General features: G+C 37.4%; 1 protein-coding gene across 3 annotated transcripts; it reads right to left on the bottom strand.

Annotated features, from left to right (window-relative positions):
* Positions 1 to 1,622: 1,622 nt before the first annotated feature.
* On the bottom strand, positions 1,623 to 20,631 carry IRAK4 (interleukin 1 receptor associated kinase 4). Of its 3 annotated transcripts, XM_019653091.1 has the most exons (12): positions 20,545 to 20,631; positions 15,378 to 15,547; positions 13,112 to 13,257; positions 12,098 to 12,268; positions 11,487 to 11,647; positions 10,392 to 10,456; positions 7,485 to 7,599; positions 6,918 to 7,027; positions 5,506 to 5,689; positions 4,136 to 4,198; positions 2,203 to 2,361; positions 1,623 to 2,081 (listed from the first exon to the last, which is right to left on the bottom strand). In XM_019653091.1, exons 2-12 carry the CDS (start codon positions 15,536 to 15,538, stop codon positions 2,001 to 2,003), a joined length of 1,416 nt encoding a protein of 471 aa, XP_019508636.1. In that variant the 5' UTR covers positions 15,539 to 15,547; positions 20,545 to 20,631; the 3' UTR covers positions 1,623 to 2,000. The 3 variants fall into 3 exon arrangements, with proteins under 3 accessions (XP_019508636.1, XP_019508638.1, XP_019508639.1); XM_019653093.1 differs by lacking the exon at positions 1,623 to 2,081 and having other exon boundaries at positions 2,209 to 2,357; XM_019653094.1 differs by lacking the exon at positions 1,623 to 2,081 and having other exon boundaries at positions 2,312 to 2,381.
* Positions 20,632 to 20,638: the final 7 nt, after the last annotated feature.

Here is a 20,638-nt window from a genome sequence, read left to right as displayed (position 1 = left end):
TGTGAAATTTTCAAAATCAAGGAAATGGTTTACTCATTTTTAAAATGTTAGTTTGGTCACAGTTCATAATCAGAGCTACACATATGCCATTTTATATATATGTTTTTATTTCAAGAAATAGTTCATTGTATTTTCAAATAATTATTTTCAGTGTTATAAACCATAGTGTGCCCCAAATTAGGTGGGTTGCTGTTGAAATTTGACTAAGTCATTGTATTTATTTTCCTTTTTTCTTTTCAACTAGCAAATGTTTCCTTCTGCTTACTTAGTTTATAAAGGTGATTAGAAAGATGTGCCATCTTTGTTTCCCAGGAGAGCATTTGGAAGGTCTAAACAATATAATAAAGAGAATGATCATCAAAGGATAACTATTGCAATGTTCTGTACACCTGAAACTAACAATAAAAAATAAATTAATTTTAAAAAAAAGAGAGAATGATCATCTTCTACTATAGCTCACTGTCCATACTTTTCTTCTGAGTGTATTAATGAAAGAACTAAAGGCATCACGGTTACTGAATGAATGAATCACTGCAGACCCCTGGGATTCCTTCCACACACATTAGTTTTTCTCTCAACCGGTTTTCATGCTTAAGTAAATTATTTCCTTCTGCTCATCCAAAGCTGTAAAATGAATTTTCAAATAATATAAACCAATTGAGAAAATTTAAACTTAGCAGAAATAGTCAAAAATGATTTAAAAACCATCAATACACCACTACTATCCAGAGGTCTCTCACTCTCTGTAGTTAAACAAAAAAGAGTAGGGACTGAGGAAAATTGGGAAATGCAGTGAAAATCACTATACTACAACCTCTTGGTGTACACACTGTATAATTCCCATCAGGGCCTTGAGTGGACAGAACCTGTAAACATTATGGGATATCACCACGGGAGAACCATCACGGGAATATCTGTATTCATTTGCTATTGCTGCATAATAACTTACCACAAACTTAGAGCAATGCATTTATTATTTCACAGTTCTGTATGTCAGAAGTCCACGCACAGCTCAGCTAGGCTTGCTACTGGAGGGTCTCACAAGGCTGAAATTTAGGCAATCAGCTGGGGCTATGGCAGCATTTGAAGTTTGGAGTACTCTTCTAAGCTAATTCAGGTTGTTGGAAGAATTCAGTTTCTTGGGGTTATATATCCAGGGTCCCAGTTTTTCTTGCTGGCTGACAGCTGGAAGGTAGCTCTCATCTCCTCGAGGCCACCCTTAGGTCTTGGCTAATATGGCCTTCTTACAACAAGGTAGCTTACTTCTTTAAGACCCACAGGAGAATCTTTCAGACTTCACCTTATTAGGTCAGGCCCACCCAGCACAGTCTTCCTGTTCATACTCAAAGCCAGCTGATTAGGGACTTGAACTGCATCTACAAAATTCCTTCGACTTTGCCATGTAACATAATCTAACAATGGCCATATCATCATGGGAGTGTCATCTGGGTATATTTTGTTTGTGGTGAATAATTGCTTAAAATAGCATATGATGAACATGACCCTATAAGCGAATGACTGTAACAGGATTTTACAATCATCTATATAAACCTTAAATTTTATATCACTTTATAAGTTACAAAGTACTTGTAAACATTCTGCATCATTTGATTTTCATGACTACCTGTCAGAGAGACACAGTAGGTATTAGTCCAATGTTGCAGGTGAAAAAAACCAAGGCTCAAAGCTGCTAAGAGATTACCCAAAGCTGTACAGCAAATTAGTAATGGAGTTAGGCTTCAGCCCAGGATCTTTTCATCCTATAGTCTAGTCCTCTTTTTTGCTAATCTCGTAGTTTTCAAATTGTCTCAGGGATTACTGCAAGAATTTAGGATGACACTACGAAGGTAAGGCTAAGTGTCAATATGGCGGCTCTACTTCTGTTTGTTCCATACATTGGGTTCTACGCAAGCTTCAATAACCACTGCACTGCACCATGCTGCCTTGTTAAAGGTAAAGAAGAATGTTTACAAAAAAAAAAAATTAGTTTAAAAAATCGTTTAGTTAGCTGTATATAAAAAGCCAAGAGTCCCTTCTACTGAAGTTATTGAAGCTGTCATTTCTTGCAGCAGCTGTTGGACCTTTTATAAGATAGGAAAAACAAAAGAACCACATTAAATAGCTGGTTTGAAATGTACACTTAGGAAAAAAATGACAAACCCCACCTCCTTCACTTTTTAAATAAGTGTAAAACATTAATACCTTCTTAATGTCTGGTCTCTTGTTTTTCTTTTCATGCAGGCATTGACTGGCAACAGAATACATAGTTTCAATGGAAGTGAAATCAATGTCATTCATCTTCTTATCAATGTAATCTTCAATTGTCTTTTCTTCATCTTCAATCTCTTCTTTAATATCTAGCTTTGAAACAAATGTTAAAACTTCAAGAGTTTCAAATAAAAGTGAAAGAAATCAGAACATAAATTTTAATTACTTAATCTACTTTGTAATAACACGCACTCTTATTTTACTGTCTACCTTTATAAATTTATTAGGCATTGAAGACATACAGGAGAAACCCTATCTATCTATCTATCTATCTATCATCTACCTATTCATATATACTGCTTAGATACTTTCAGACATTTGCCTTCTAATTTTTGTATTTATGTTACTGAGCTAATTGCTCTCATATCCCTATTAGCAGCTCTTCCTAGGTTGCCAGCATAAAGTGGTCTGCTTCCTGATGTGCTCCAGATAACACAATTTCAACTTCTGAATCCAGACTTCCTCTCCCTGCACAGGCAAACTTCTCTATGGGTACTCAAATTGTTGAATCAAAGAGAAAGAGGAAGGAAGGAAAAAGGGGCAGGGCCATGATAAAAAAAAAAAAAGTAATGAATAGGGAGAGGTATAGGACAACAATGATATAGTGGGTTGAACAATGGCCCCAAAAGGATATGTGCAAGTCCTAATCCCGTCTTGTGAATGTGGCTTTATTTGGAGAAAAAGGTCTTTGCAGATGTAATGAAATTAAGCATTTTAAGATGAGATCATCCTAAATTACCCAGGTGAGCCCTAAATTCAATGACAAGGGCCTGTATGAGAAAGAAGAGAAGAAAACAGACACAGAAGCAAAGACAATGTGACCACAGAGGATGAAACTGGAGTGACGTGGCCACAAGTCAACAGCCACCCGAAGCTGGGAGAGGCAAGGAGAGGTTCTCCCCTAGAGCCTCCAGAGGGAGTGTGGCCCTGACAAAACCTTCATTGCAGACATCTGGCTTCCAGAACTATGAGAGAAAAAATTTCTGTCATTTTAAGTCTCAGTTTGTGGTGATTTTGTTTATGGCAGCCCCAGGAAACTAATGCAGATGGAGAAGACTATTTATGTGAGGTCAATTATAAACTCTCCAGAAACTCTTCCAACAGATGAATTTTGACAGTGTTTGGGTGATGGCAGAATCTGGTGATATAAAGGTTCTTTAAAGGAGCAATCACTCTCTTTTAGCTATACTTGTATTATAATCTTACTTTATATCATACTGTATTCAAACCTTAAGTAAAAGAGTGTAATATTCCCTGAAGTTTTAATTTTCACTATTATATGATGATGCACAAAAATTGTGACTGAAATGGATTCTACATTTTTCTGTATTTCATCCTTATTCAAACCAAAGTTTTGAAACTTCTATAATATTCTGAAGGAGAAAAAAGTCTCAGGTAAAAGGATGGAAAATTTAGGCCTTTAGACAGGTAGGCCTTGCTTAAAAGGTATAAGTTGCAAAGTAGTAAAACACTGGGTTTCTTCCTCTCTGTCTCTCTCTCTTTCCCTCCCTCTCTCCCCGCCCTTAAATGGAAGCCATATTGTTTTTTCCTCTTTGAGCAAAAAAGGCTATAGTAATCACCTGTAAAGTAACAAAGACAACAACAACAAAAAATACTGGATACGACCTCTGAAATCATATAGTTCTACACTCATTTTACCCACAAAGAAACTAGAACACAAAATATATATATGACTTTTTCCAAGCTTCCCTGGCAGAGTTGAGATTAGAAATATTTGATGCTCTTTCCATATGCCACTGTGTAATTGCCAATAGAAAATTACATTTCTAGAGCCCAAATTTACACATATAAATTTAGATTACAAATGCAAAGAGAAAAGAACTGGAAAAATGAATCTTTCACTTACCAATAACTGAGGTTCACGGTGTTCGTCCACAGCTGGGAGTCCAGTTATTATTTCTAGTAAAACCTATAAAAACAAAAAACGAATCCATTAATGTAACAACTGAAGGCAACATACAGAAACTAGAAGGAATATGCATCTTGATTATGAAACCTGATTAATCATTTCCACACACTGCATTATGTCTTTTAGCCATTAAAGCAGAAAGAGCCTGAGCTGTGGTAATTTCTCACCGCCCTTCCTTCACAGGTATCTTGGATCCCACCCAACCCACAAGCAGTTCTTCCCTATTGGCAACTTACTAAACCATCAGCTCCACTCAACGCGTGTTCTGGACACTCCTTTTCCTGTCTTGCAGAGGACTCTTCACAAGAATAATTTTGGGGGGATCATAGGAGAAGGTTATTTTCTAAACCTTAGGCATATCTCACAACCCTGTGCCTTAATTCACAGTGCTATGAAGTTAACTATCCGTATATAAAACACATATGAAAAAAAAAGATGAAGAAGCAATTTCTCCGATCACTCCCACTCCTCACTCTATTGTAAAAGTTACCAGGAACAGACTGGTAGATCAGAGAATGCCAAAGCATATTTCCTTTAAAAATATTTCATTTTAAAAATATGACGCTAGGGCTGGCCAAGTGGCGCGATGGTTAAGAACTCGCTTGGGATGCCAGAGGGCCCCGGTTCGGATCCCACATATGAGGGCCAGTGACACTGCCCTCCACAGCTAAGATGCTGAACAACAGCTCAACCTGGAGCTGGGCTGCTGTGAGTTGCTGGTGACGGCGTAGGCTGTAGCCCCTGTGGCAGTGGATTGCCATAGGCTACCGTGTGTAGCCAGCAGCCAGCATGAGCGGCCAGCAGCCGCAGTGAGCGGCCGTCCAGAAGCTGGTGACTGATCTGCCTCGCCCGGGAAGAGCGCAATGATGGTGCCAACTTGGGCCAGTGAAGCGACGTCCTCCACAACTAGACTGAAGACCAAAACGACAGCAACTTGTCTGTTCCCCTTCCCCCAATTCCCCAGCACTGTTCCCATCCCCCCAATTCCCCAATAAAAATCTTAAAAAAAAAAAAAAAAAAAAAAGAACAAGAAAAAAAAAATATGACACTAAAATGCATAGTGTGTGACATGGTTTATGTTACGCAGTTTCATATACTTCATGAGGATAATGGGGCAAAAAAAATATTTCTTGTACTAATTTCAGCAATCAATTTAAAAGTTTTATAAATCTGGAAAAGTTTTTATAACTTTCTCATTTAACTAGAGATTAAAGTGAACCATTCACATCTTTACATAAGAGAGCTAAGCAAGACAGGTGATTATTTTCAGAGTGATTATTGTTACCAATTGTATGCATGAAACCTACCACACCAAAGCTGTAGATGTCAGATTTGGGTGTTATTTCTCCTCGCAAAGCTTCGGGTGCCATGTAAGCTGTTGTTCCCACAATTCTGCTAGTCATTACTGTCTGGGCAAACTTCTCAGAGGCCCGTGCAAGCCCAAAGTCAGATATTTTGGCTGTAAAGTTTTCATCTAGTAAGATATTGGCACTACAAAAAAATGTAAAGTTTGGAGAATAAAATGTTATTCTTTTTAGGCAAGTCAAATGGTTCCTTAGGTGTTTAAAAATATGAATATATATATTTACAGAGTTTATCATTTTACAATACACATCATAAAAGCCTGAAGTGTGTGTAAATAAATCGAGATTTAAGATTGAGCCTCCAGAGAAATGATTGTCTTCCTTTCTGTTTCTTGAGGAAACATTTTAGGAGAATAAAAATCAAATAATATTGTTCTCATTAGTGAGAGATACTTTCATTATTTCACGAATAATTTATTACAGGGTAATTTCCCTTAAAGTCTCCCAAAGCACCATTCTTAATTTCTTTCCTAGCATTTCTAAATTCATTTAAAAACAAATTTCTAACCCAAGTATCTCAATTATACAGTTTTTTATTTTTATTTTTTTGTACTATCTGAAATCTTTCAAAGAGGAAAGAATATACCTAAAAGATCTTCACTCATTCATTATATGCATTCACTCATATACTCATGAATTCATGCTTATTGAGGGCTCCCTACGTCTTACAGTATTTAAGCTCAGCGCTGGGCATGGGGGCGGGGGGAACCTTCTAATCTTGTCTGTGGCAAAGGTACAGGAATAATTTTTGAAAATCCAATAAATCCTCCATAATGGTGATATTAGGTACCAAATGCAGAGAGAAAAACCACATGGCTGGAAGAACGGGAGAAATTTCCAAGCAAAAGTATGCTTCGTCTTGAAGGATTATTAGAAGTTGACAGTTAAATGAGAGAAAGAAGGACGTTTCAGGCAAATGGAGCAACGTGTACACAGTGATGAAAACATAAAACACATGATCACTTTCAAGAAACTGGTATCAATGGAACATGGAGAGAACTTGAACTGTATCCTGTGAACAACAAGATACCAGCTAAAGTTTTCATAGTAGAGAACTGAGGTTAGCAGCCTTGATTTTTAGAACCTTAACCTGGCAATGTAGTAGTGAATAGAAGAGAGCTTGGACAGACTAGTTTATAATAAAGTAAATGAGAGATAGCAAGGATCTAAATAAAGGCAGAGCATCTATAATCTCTGGGGATTATATAATCTCTGGGGAGAAAAGGACCATCTATAATCCTGGAGTGCTCTAGGTTAAGTAAGACATGCATGTGAATGAACAGTGAACAGAAAGAGTAAGTGCGAATTATTCTTTAAAGATGGTTTTCCAAAAGCTTTTTAACAGTAGCATTTACCTTTTAATATCTCTATGAATCTGATGGTTTTCATGTAAAAAACTGATGCCATTAGCTGCACCCTGAGCAATCCTGCATCTCGTGTGCCAAGAAAGTGGAGGAGTATCATCCTTATGAAACAAGAAACACATCAATTAAAAAAATAGGAGGACAAAAGTATCTACAGAACTATATAACAGAAAAATTTTCTAAGCAATTACTGAAAATATTATATCACTAAGAATTTAGGACTCTAATTTTTATTTTTTTTATTTTTTTTTAGGACTCTAATTTTTTTAAAGTGGTTAAAAAGTAATCTCTAAATAAGATCAAATGGGTTAGCATTTCTCATTTAATAATAAAAATATTTAAGAGCATCTTCAGAGTCTAGCTTTGATGGATAATTTTACATTTTAGGTCATCACCTAATAGGATGGCAATCCTAGTTTTTTATACATCAACTGTTTAATTCTCATAGAGCAGGTAAAATATTAAGATTAATGCAGTTTAAATGGTCCTGTCACAAAGTGAATGTTAGAATCCAACACAGAAACAGAAAGTCAAAAATTTGATGAACAAACATCTTACCAAGCAAGACAGTCTGTCTAGCAATGAACCATTAGGCATGAAAACATATACTAAGCAGAGGTCATCTCCATCACTTGAGAAACCAAGTAGTTCTACTAAGTTTTCATGTTGGCACCTGTGACAAATAATTTTCCACTCAAAATTATTATGATACATACATATATTCAGATATAGGTTGGAAGTCATTCAGTTTAGAGCTTTAACAGAAAAAAAAGCAAGAGAATAATAATATGCTATATATCATTATAATATGATATATGCTTACATGTGTTTATTATAACTGTTTTTAATTTTCTGCAAACAGTTCTCCTTTTAGTCAATATTGATCAACATCAGAGGTAAAACCTCTTTCTATTTTTAAGTAAAAGCCCAATAATTCAGACCATTGGAACTTGTGATAGTTTGGTTAAGGGCTAGGCTGATGCTTACCTTTGTTTAGCACAATTTTCAATGACAGCACAAACAAGATTTCAAGAAGTCTGTTGAAATTTATATGACAACCCTTTCAAAAATTCTCTAACATATCCAAAGCACTGATTTACAGACATCTGATCTTTAATCACATCTAATTTACACCCCTGATCTTTAACTTATTTATGACTTAACTTGAGCTTTTTTATGTACTTGAGAGTAACAAAACTAAAGAGAGCTGAAGTATAACAAAACTGCAGGCATCTGTGATACAGTAGAAGGAAAAGCGGGCTCAGTTCAAAGTCCTAACTTTAAAGCCTAGATGTGTGACCTATAGCAAATTAACTCACTGAGCCTCAGCAAATTTACCTGCTGAATGTAGATAGTAATACCTATTATGTAACCATGGATGCTGTGAGAACTAAGTGAGCAAATATATATGAGAGCCTAGAAATATACTTAAGAGCATAAGTATTGCACCCAAGTGCCTACTCATTTTCTTCATTCAAAATGATCTATATTTCTGGCATTTCATTATTTCAAATCAGATTTTGATTTGAAATCAGTCTATCTCAAAAATATTTACAAAATATAAATTAAAGTGATAAGTGCTCCATTTTCCATCAAATTGGCACAAACGTGGTCAGGGTCATCCTGCTAGTAAGGTCTGCTAGTTGATCAATATTGACTAAAAGGGAAACTGTCTGCAGAAAATTACAAACAGTTATAATAAACATATGCAAGGACCTTACATTGGTACTTATTTGAAAAAGTAATATTCAATGGTGGTGAGGTAGCCGTGATGTTTGAAATTGTAATCTATTGCTGGTAGGAGTATTATCATAATTTATCTATAAGGCCATGTGGACATATACTTGGAAAATCTTTTAAAAGTTCATGCATTCTGAACTGGTAATTCTTCTAGGACCCTATCCTGATGAAATAAGCAGAGCTGCATTTAAAGATTTATGTACAAAGAGATTTAAAGGAGCTGTAATTTGCAATACTGAAAATCATAAACAACCTAGTAGGGTAACGATTAAACAAAATATAATCTTCACATATGTTAGAATTGTATACGATAAAGTGTTTTAAAAATATTTTTAATGACATGGGGGAAAATGCTACACACACATCATGAAGCAAGTACCGTATTTGCCGGCGTATAAGATGACTCGGCGTATAAGACGACCCCCTAACATTTCCACTCAAAATACAGAGTTTGTTATATGGTCGGCTGTGTGCAATTTTGCGAGTGTGGTAAAATCGCATAACAGCAAAATCGCATAACAGCCGAGCATACACCCAGCAGCGTTGCTGATGCCTGATCGGTATGTGGAATGAAGTGGGCGCATCGGGAGGCCACTATGGCACGGGGCAAGCACTATGGGCAGTCTATCTGAAGTGTACCTGGCGTATAAGACGACCCCCCACTTGGAGGCATATTTTTCAGGGCCAAAAAATCGTCTTATACGCCGGCAAATACGGTACATCAAATATTAGCAATGGTTATCTCGGAGTGATATATTTAAGAGATTATTTTTATTATTTTAAAAATATTTTCCTCTATTTCTGAGATTATCTACCTTGAACAAGTTACGTTTAGGGTTGGAGAGTGGGGAGAGGGGGCAGGGAGAACAAATAGTGAAAGAGTTTTGATTTTTATCAGCGTGCACTGTTTTTCTGTGAATGAATTCCAGTCTATTATTTATTTCTTCAGGTTAAGCAAGTAGAATTGGTGATTTATAGCAATGGATCTAATAAGTGTAAATTGGTAAATCCCGTTAGTGTTCAGATTAAAAACTCAAGCTGTGGAATCAGATAGATCTGGATTTGAAACCTGGGTCTAATATTTATTGGCTATGTGGCCTTGAGCAAGTTATTTAATGTTTCTAAACATCAGTGAAAAAAAAAAGTGTGGGGGAAGATTATAACAATTGTGAGGATTAAATGGGACAATGCACCTAAAATACATTACACAGTGTCTGGCATACTGTACACACTCAGGTTATCAGTCACTATAATATTAGAATAAATTTCATAATTTGTTTCTCCTACTCTTCCTGACAATGCCCAACAATTTTCAAGCATACTGGGTCAATGCCTTTTAAGGATTCTTGCATACATGTATGACACTTCCCTGGTTTATGGGTGTTAACATATCTAAGGGCCTATTAAAGCACTTTTTTTTCCTGTTGTATCTCTACAATTTATCTCTGATGAATTCTGGGGGCAGAAAATGTAACAATGGAAGACAGTTGAAATTCCATGTAACTTTACTATGATTTAAAATTATGACTGCTGTTTAATCAACTGGCATAAGAGAGAGAATATGTAGTCATTGAATTGCACAAAGTTCTTTCAATTCCTCTAATCTAAACCCTTTATTTTAATTTTATATACGTGAAAATATATCCTAGTTCATTGCACACTCTGGGTAAGAAACCAGGTCCCTTATTCCATGTTCCACTATGCCCCAACGCCAAATTAACTTACTTTGCCATTACTTTTATTTCTTGATCAAACTGTTGTTTCAGCTCTTCAGTACTAATGTCAACCATCTAAAAAAATAAAATGATATGCAATATAACACAATACAATAGCCCCAAGGCTCTTCCAGCTAGAAGAGGTCCTGCTCCTGGTTTCCTTAAAACAGTAAGGCGTTATTCTCCCCATTTTATAGAACTGAAAACTAGAAACATTCGTGATTTGCTCAAGGTTCCATGGCTGGTTAGTGGAAGGAAAAGCCCTTATAAAACATGTAACCATACAAACCTCACTGAGTTATTGTGGCAACAAAATGAAATACTATGAGACTTCACTGAAAAGACATCTTGAAAAAAAAAACTATGTGCAGCAGAAAACATAAGCTAATTTGAAGGCAAAACAAAACCTGCAAAAGTATGTGGAGCGTGTATAACAAAACATCACTATCTTTATCTTATAAATATGTATTACATTCATATTTGTAGAATATAACAGATTTAGAATATAACAAATCAACATGGAAAAGGTGAACCCCCTAATAGAAACGTGAACAAAGGACATAAGAAAGAAAATTTTCAAACTTTTTAACTTAACCTTACTTTACTTTATAAGCTTTATTTATTTATTTATTTTTAAGCAGGAGGTGGTAGGTACCATCTGGTGGTTTGCTTTCACTTTTAATTTTTTTAAATTATTTTTTATTTTTTTCAGTTACAGTTGACATTCAATAAGCTTTAGATCTAAATGAGAAAAGTAATATAAGAAAGCTATTTTTATAAAATTTTCTTAGTAGTTTACCATTTTAATCTTGATTATTCATGAAGCACTGTGTAAAGCAGGGCTTTCAACTTTATTTTGTGTATCTCTCACAATTGTATGTGTAATTGTATGTATGTGTGCAGAACTACATTTTTGTAGGGGTCGGGCCCACAGCTTTTGACAGATTTTTAAAATGTTAAGACGACCAGCTTAGAATGACAGTTATTTAAAGAAAATATGCACTGAAATAACATAGCTCCTAAAGATTAATTTAAAACTTATTATACAGCACACTAGGAAGCAACTCTTCCTTTAAACCTTTTTATTCCTGAAAATATTACTTACTGCTGCAAGCTTCTTCACTGCCACAGTTCTGTTGTTCACACAGCCTTTATATACAACTCCAAATCCGCCCTCTCCCATTTTGTTACCACCGACAGAAATGGGTCGTTCATCAAAGTTATTTGTGACATTCTTTAATTCATAAAATGAAAAACTGTGGAAACCTATAATGTCAATAAAGTAAGGAAAAAATACTTCAATAAAAAAAATTGGTTTTAATAATGTCAGTATTTTCTCAATTTAAATATGCCGTATTTAAACATTTACCACTTGGATGAGGCACAATGGGAGAGAGCAAAATATATATATTTTTTTAATACAAATTTTTACCTTTATCTTGAGAATTCGTTTGGTGATTCTCCACCCAAAACTTTAGTCACTTTATTTTCTTTATAAAATAATCCTTTCAAGTTATATGAATATTTACGTATTTCCTCTACTCACTGATAACATACTGACTTATACAATGAAAATGGTGCTTTAGTAAATCAGGAGGAAAAAAAATCCACAAAAGACCTACTGCCAGTGTGCACAAACAAAAGAGGAAACTTGTGTAAAGCAGTGATGGTGTTAATGGTCAACCACTAGTGGAATGCACTGCAAATGTTACTTACGTGTGTCATTAAAACTTTCTGAACTTGAGGAGTCAGGTGGTATATAGTTTTGTTCAGGATTCCGCACAGGTATCACAGATGTCCTGTCTTTGCCATAGAGAAGCATTTGTGTTTGCTGAACTGTTACAGCTTCCTTAGAAGGTAGTGTATTAACAGTTTTGGGAACAGCATCTGCCAAATGAAATAAGGTACAAGTTGCCCTTCCATAAGAAAAAGTGTTTGTGAAAAATTTAAATTTGGAACTCGGTTCATTTAACATCATTCCAATTTTCATATGTTAGTCCCATATCCTCATAACACACACAAAAAGCTACCTAGTAAGAATTTTGTTTTGATGAAGATGGATAGAGAGGGTAAGGCAGTGTTTTCGAAAAGTGGTCCATGAGCCACCTGTGTCATAAGCCCTGGAGTACTTGTTTAAAAGCATAGACTTTGAACCCAATTCCAGAATTCTGATAATAATATCTGTAATAGAGCCCAGGAAGCTACCTGTTTAATAAGAACCCCAGGTGATTCTTATGCACCCAGAAGGGTGAGAGCCACTGGTGTACAAGGCACCAAAGGGAAAAAGTAAGGTTATGGGGAAGGCAACCAGACACTAACCCACCAGGATACAGTATAAGGACATCACGATCACAGAGTCCCACTGGGGTGGAAATGGAGGGTGAAAAAAAGCAAGAGCTCATAAAAAACACCAAAAATCAAAACCCAAAACCAAAACCCAAAACGAATTTCCGTTCTTCTAAACTTCCTACTGACACAAAACTACCTTACTTTAGCGGTGGGATTAGACTCAATCACAAAACCTCTATCTCCTTAGCTGCAAGTCTGCGAGCAATGCCTGATGTTCTGGGTGCTTGTTAAAGAGTTGGGGAGAGTTGAAAGGATGAAAAGGAGTCTCACATGTCAGGTTCATCTACTATGAGAAAAAAGTAAGAGTAAGAAGAAATGTTTCTATTGCTGCCACTTGTTTTTCCGTCCTAATTGTTGATGCCCTCGTCACACTGAGTTTACCTGGTAGCAAAAGACTCGCGGGGGCAAAAAACTCATTTTGGACCAAAAGATCCACGAGATCACCAACTGTGCAATTTGTGGTGCCCCAGTCAAACAGTAATTCACAAGTAGGACTTTTTCCAGTGTGAAGTAATGCTTCAAATCTCCTTAAAGGCAAGTAACAAAGAAACAAAATTAGTACGTCAATAGAGTCAACATGAACATAGGAGATTATACCCACTGCCCCTATCTCACCCCAGCACCTCCTATAATATTCAAGGAAAGGGACAGAAAGCAAGCCCCAAGAATTAGAGAACAGGAAAGACAGGAAGAAGGAAAAAACACGATGGAGGTAATGATAATGATACTTAACACAGAGTACTTACTTAGTATTTGCTCAGTGGGCTACAGGATGCACATACATGAACCACTGAATTCTCAAAGATACTATGAATATAATACTAATTTACTGATGAGAAAGTCAGGCGTGGGGAGGTAAAGTAGGCAGCCCACAGTCATACAGCTAACAAGCTGTATCAAAATTAAGCTCCAAATTCAGATTTCACTTGACCTAAGGGTGTGCTCTCAACCTACTAAGCTGAACTACTTTCCCTACCTGACGTATTAACTGTTAGCCATATTATTTTTAACAAACCAACCTGCTTAAAGAATAGACTACATATAAACTTGGAGAGTTATTCCTTTGATCTTTACTATATTTCAATTAAATTAAAAGAAAAACAGACCTGTTTTTATTGCTATTTCTTTAAAAAGTAGTTTTGAAAAATACTACTTAAAAACTTAAAAGAATAGTTTTTCCTCCAAATTTAATTTTGAAAAATTTCAAACTACAGAAAAGTTGAACAGCTAATACCATGAACAACCATTTACTCTTCAAGTCGATTTACCAACTGACTGACTGCTAACATTTTGCCAGGTGCGTGTGCTTGCCCTCCCCTTCTCTATCTCTATCTCTGTGCTGTGTGTGTGTGTGCTTTAGAGCGTAGACCAGATAGATGCCTTATAGAAGGTCTCACAGTCTAGACTTTTCTGACTACTTTCTCATGATTAAATTCTGGTTAAAAATTTTTGGTAAGAACACTATAGAGGTGACAACGTGTCTTTTCCACTGTATCATATCTAGAGGCGCATAATAGCAATTGGTGATGCAGAGTTTGATTACCTGGTAAAGAAGGTGTACTTCATATTTTTTTCTTTTTATAGAGAAATTTCTCTGTTTCCCCTGTAATTCATAAGTAACCTGTGGCTAATACTTTCAAATCTTGTGCATATCTTGTTCATCAATAACTTCTCACTTTGCAGTTTTCGCACTTACTGATCAGCCTTGCGTGAATCACTCACTCAACTCATTGGTGGTTGTAAATTGGTAACTTTCTAATTTTATCATTCTTTCAATAATTATTTGCTGTCATTATTCTGCAAAGAAGAGCTTTTTCTTCCCACCACCACTGCCTCAATTAGCCTCTAAAAGTTTTAAATGACAATATAAATAAACTATCTTTAAAAATAAGCCTTCAAGCTTTAAACTTAAGCTTCTCAGTAATTGAAGATGTTCGTCCTTCATATGAGGAAAGATATCTTTGAAGGAAGCTACTGATTTAGGTTCTTTATTAGGTTAACACTGACACTCACAAATAAAATGTTTTCCTCTTGATTCTAAAGACAGATATTGACATAGGTTTGAGCTGAAATAACTCACAAAAATAAAATCTGTACTTATATTTTACACTAAATCAAGCAGAGATGAATAGAGAGAAAGAATAGAAACTATCTGAAGATAGTGTTGAAAAATCCTGGCTAAGAACTAAGAATTCTGTTCACGGATGCATACATTTACAAGCAATTATAAGATGTCAATTTGAATTCCCAATATGCACAGTTAAAGTGAACTAGAGACTCACACACTTAGAAGTTTAGGCTTCAAAATTTTACTAGCGATTGCTATAATATTCTCAATTGTTACTTCAGTCTAGAAATGACAAGTGTGAGGCAGAGTGAACTGTACTTCGCTTGCCAAACAGAGAAGTAGAGTAAAAGAGGGAATCTTGATTCTAACCCAAAAACTTATTTGCAAGATCACAATACTAGCCTAACTGAATAAAGCAAAAATTGCAAAAAGAAGAAGAAAAAGGGGAGGGAGTTATTTATCATTATCTACCATAGAGAGAGGTTTATTTTCTGAACAGCAACAGTAGACAGTATTTATACCTATTAATCATTCTAGATTGTATGCAAGAATTTAAAAAGAAAAAAAATTTTATTTTACCTTATGTGAAACTGATTGTATCTATCATCACCAGATGGTTTTTTAATAGCTACCGCTAACTTCTTCCATCCTTCTTGAGGATCAATAAAATCTGACAGCTTCCTAATTAGTCCAGCATTGAGGCAGCGCACATATGTTGATGGTGTTATGGGTTTGCTCATCTTCTATTCCTATAATATGAAAAGTTCTCATTAAAATTTTACAGTAGTTTTAGCGATGACATATGTAAGCTTATATATCACTCTTTGTTATAACATAGGAAATGTTGGCAGATGATTACACCATAATAAAGGAACACTCCAAAGTCAACTACAGTTGACCCTTAACAACATGGGTTTGAACTGCACAGGTCCACTTATATGCAGATGTTTTTTCAGTAAACACTATAAATGTATTTTCTTTTCCTTATGATTTTCTTAATAATATTTTATTTTCTCTAGCTTACTTTATTGTATGGGTAAAGCATATAATACATATAACACAAAATATGTGTTAATCGACTGTTTATGTTATTGGTAAAGCTTCTGGTCAACAATAGGTCAGTAGTTAAGTTTTGGGGGAATCAAAAATTATACTTAGATTTTTTACTGTGTGGGGAGGTTGGGGGCCAGTAACCCCTGCGTTTTTCAAGAGTCAGCTATAGTTGATATCACAAGAAAGTAAAACTGTGGTTTATTTGTCTATCCTTTGGGCTTGCTGTCTTTCTCTACCTATATAAAATATCAATAAAAAAACTAAAGCATTTTTTTACTGACATTTTCTGAGTGATTTTTTTTTTGTTGTTGTTGAGCCATCCTGCCACCTGTTGGCAGCACAGCTTGAGCCAGGCATCGAACCACTGTTGCTCTGAGCGATTTTTCTTCTGACATTTTCTGAGTGAAATTTACACAAAAGAGCAAAAAGTTTACTTTTTCAGAAAATTCTTGTAAACATATTCAAGAATCAAATCTATTAAAAAGATTTTTTAATTTCAATTTTTAAAATTTTTTTTAAAATCGGGGAACAGTTATGGTCATTGGTTACACATCGATTTCATGCTACAATGGCATAGCTGACTCTTTTAGGAAGGGTGCAGCTCACAATGGCCCATGTGGGGATCGAACCAGCAACCTTGGTGTTATCAGTACCATGCTCTAACCAACTAGGCTAACCAGTCACCCTAAAAAATACTTTTTTCAAGCAATAGTTATTTACTATTAAACATTTATGCAACACTTTTTGGTGGAAGTAAAAAATATATATATCCTGAAATAATTTGTGTAGCATTAAATGACACGGTCTATCCACCGACTTTTCACATAACATGCTCTTCCTTGACTCCTCCATATCTTTGGAGTCCATCAGACCTGTCTGATCACAATTCACTTCCTACTAAACCAAACCCTATGGTTTACCACTTTAACTACTTACTCTCTAGACAGGACTTTATTCCCCTTTTTCTTCTGATACGCCACCCCGGAGAGCTGCACCCAGGGACAAATCCCACAATTTTAGGTTGTACACCAGCGCTGCTGAATACAACTGCAGAGAACTAGATAACTCAGTAGAATAGGGTGCATACAAATTTATGGGAACTCCCTTTCTATCAGGCCTTCAACACGGCTGTGAATCCTAGTCTTCACTCACTGTCCTTAGCAACTATTTCACACCTTGATCTCTCTCCATGTGGCTTTATTTGCTCTCCATGTCCCTCATTCTCAGTAGGTGGTGTTGCCGTGCAGCTGTGCAGCCGTCTGTACACTGCCACCCCCAAATCTAAACTCCTAAACTGACCCTTTTGAGGACAGTTGTCATACACCTTGTGTCTCCGTTTCGCTCCAAAGGACGGCCAGTTAGTCAATGATGGGTAAGACTCCTCGTGGGAGGAACAACCTAAGACAGGCACGGTCGTGTGGAGGCCATTAGGAGAAATCTCGGGGCTCACAGGGGTGGGCATGAGCCCTCACTCGCCCCCCAAAAAGACTAGAGGCTTTCTACCTCTGTGGCTACATTCCTTCCCCCAGCCGCTTGGGAAGTGACCTGATGGTGTGATAGTATCTGTCCTCAGCACAATAATCTTATCTTTCTGGGGTCGTTTGCATATAGGGTGTGTGAAGGCAGAGCTTATGATTTATCACCACAGGCGGACTCTCAGGACTCTCGGTAATAGCAGCTTGCAGGCAAGGGTAAATTGGCTTGAGCAAGTTCTCAGGAACAAGGCTCACAGACAGTGGAGAGAACAATGCTACCTTCCGGGTGGGTGGAGAAATAAAAGCGGTGTGTTGCCGATTCGGGGCTCTTAGTCCACGAGGCTGGAGACCCTTGGCCCCACACTCATTTAACTCTTGACTGCTGTTTCTTTTATTTCTTAAGCCTTCACCGCCCCCTCTTGTTCTCCCACTGCTCATGTCGTGCGGGTCACGATAGGTGGTCACCTTTCCTTCTAATTAATCAAGGCAAATAGATTCAGATATTCTTCTGCCAATTATTCTCCTATTTCCTATATATTTTTTTATTTTTAGATGCAATATAATTAATTTTTGGAGTAGAGAATATATTCATGTGATACAAAATGCAGAAGCTATAAAAGAGTAAGAAGGAAAAAGTCTCTCTGTATCCTAGGCCTCTGTATTAGCATTTTCTTCTCTTTCACCACTACATCTAAGTAGGTCTATCTGCCCTTAACCTAAATATCTTTCATTACTGCACAATTTATTTGTAATCATATATTTATTTGTTCAGTTGTCTACTGTCTCCCCCATTAGACTATGAGTTCCATGAGTTCAGGGACTATGATCATTTTATTCACTAATATATAACTAGTGACTAGCACATTGTAGATAATGGTGTTGTAAAGTGTTCAGAATGTTCCTGCCCAGTACCATGCTAGGTGATTTATATATTTCACTTAACTCTCACGGTGACTAAGGCAGTTTTATCATCTTACTTACTACACAAAGGTAGTAAAAAAGAGGTAGGGCTTGAACCCATATCTGACTTCAAAATTCATGCCTTATATCCCTGTTTCTATAATTCAATGCATTGTTCATTTCATTCTCTTTTCTAGAAAAAAGTCATTTCCTTTCTCTACTCATACATTCAAAAACATATATGTCAGGCTTTGTACTAAGTAATAGGAGCTAGAGAGGAGAAAAACCTTCGTTTTCAAGCTGTTCAGTCTAGCAGGGGATAAACCAATTACGATGACTGATAAATGTTGCAAGAGGTATGTGTGGAGCGTTACAGAGTCCAGAGAAGGAGCATCAAGCCATGCCAGTCTGAAGGAGGTATACCAAGACAGATTTGGGTGGGGTGGGAGGTTGGAAGGATGAATGAAAAGGAATGAGGGTAAACTAAAAAAGAAATTCCAGGCAGCAGGAACAGCACAGGAGAGCATGGGTTAGGCTCAGGCAAGGGTTTTGCTATGGCTGGACCATAGGATGCATGCCATTAAGTAATAAGAGATGACACTGGAGTAGACAGGGTCAAATCCTCATGTACTTCATATGATACGACAAGGAGTTTAAACTTTATACTAAAAGTTACAGGACTTTAAGGAAAAGTGTTATTTGGTTAAGTGGATTCCTCTGGATAAAAAATTTAAAAAAAATGAAGGGATGTATATTTAGGCAGGGAGACCAGTTTGAAAACTTTGCAATAATCTAGCAAAAATGTAACCCTGAAAAAAAACATAGTCAGGGAGTGCAGAAGAAAAACATTCACACATTTAGGAGACACAATCTGATCTTAACCTCATGAAAGGTCAGACACTACAGAGAAAGAAGGGTGAGGGAAAGAAAGAAGCGGACCAAAGGTCTGAGTCAATGAGAAAGCCAGCCACTGGGATATCTGTAAGGGGTCAAGGATCTGAAATGGGCCACTGAGAAAAAGCACTGAGGCTGGAGAGGGAGAAGGAAAATAGCAGATTAGAGAGGTAACAGAGCTAGGTCTCCTAGAGCCGTACACTTTTGTATTGACTTGATCCTTGAGAAAGATGAGAAGACAGTGGCGGCTTTGAGAAAAGGAGAGACACACTCAACGCTGAGGTCTTAAAAGGACACTGGGGCTGCTGCTGAGAATCAAGGATACTGGAATAAGGGCAGAGACGCAGGTAGAAACCAGTTTAGTAGAGTATACCCGTAATCCAGGTGGGAGGGGCTGGCAGCTTGGACCACAGCGGTAGCCAAGAAGGTAGAAAGTCCTAGGATGCTCAGTATTGTCTGAGGTAGAGCAAATAGAATCCTATCTGCTGATATGAAAGGTGAGAAGATGGCATCAAGGTTTCTGCCTAAACAAGGTTCCTGACATTTGCTGAGACAGAGAAGACTGTGGAAGGCACAAATTTGGCCGGGAAGGTCAGGAGCTCAGTTTGGACAGGTAGAAAGTAAACTTCAAACGAATATTGAGCATGCAAACAGGGGAATAAAATAAATCTGAACTTTCTGACAGATCTCTTCAAGGCCTACTCCCAGAAAGAAAGGGCAAGGCATATTTCAATATCCTCTGCTCCTAGGGCTCCTTGGGGGGCAGATGCGCTTTTGAGAGACTCACAGGAGCTGTTTGTTCCCCTTCTAAATGGGTAAAATGATTCCTTGTTTTCTCAAGGTCTGCTTTTTATCCCTGTTTTCTCTCTTGCTTCCAGGCTGTCAAGTACACTTTTCCCATCTGAAAATGCCCTTATCTAAACCTTACAGCCCCTCCCCACTTTACAGTTTCCTGGAAGCTTGGAAGCCGGAGAAACAAACTCATTGGAATCTTGTGCAGGCTCCGAACGCTTTCCAAGCCACAAGCCTCTCTGCTAGGTTCTGGCCTTACTTCCTGGTTCTCAGGAAAAAAGATTTCATTTTGTAAACCGGCGCTCAGACAGAACACAACTCATGGGAGTTGAGAAACTCGTGGCGAGGAACGGCTGAGCCAGAGTGGTGGGGTGACGCTTCTCCACAAACCCCAGGTTCCTCTTCGGGTCCGACTACCTTTTTGATCCCCAAGGACCCAACCAAGTCTTTATCCTGGACCAAGCGCGCTCCACGGAACCTATTTCCTCCCGAATTTTCATCACTTTGAAGATAAGAAGCGAACTTCCTTCCGAACCGGTCCCTCAACAACCCTGGGGCTGAGAGACGGAAGCCGGGGCGCGGACTTCGGACAACCTGCGGCGAAGGAGGGGCGCACAGTCGGAAATCCTTACCTGCCCAGATGCGGGCCACAGGCGGCGGACTGGACCCCGCCCGGCTGCGCCAGCGCGTGAGGAACCAGGGCTCGGGGCGGGGCGGGGCGGGATG

The sequence above is a fragment of the Hipposideros armiger genome, unplaced genomic scaffold (assembly GCF_001890085.2).
Source record: "Hipposideros armiger isolate ML-2016 unplaced genomic scaffold, ASM189008v1 scaffold_194, whole genome shotgun sequence".
In the NCBI taxonomy this organism is placed as follows: domain Eukaryota; kingdom Metazoa; phylum Chordata; class Mammalia; order Chiroptera; family Hipposideridae; genus Hipposideros; species Hipposideros armiger.
This window is presented reverse-complemented; position numbering and strand designations above follow the sequence as displayed.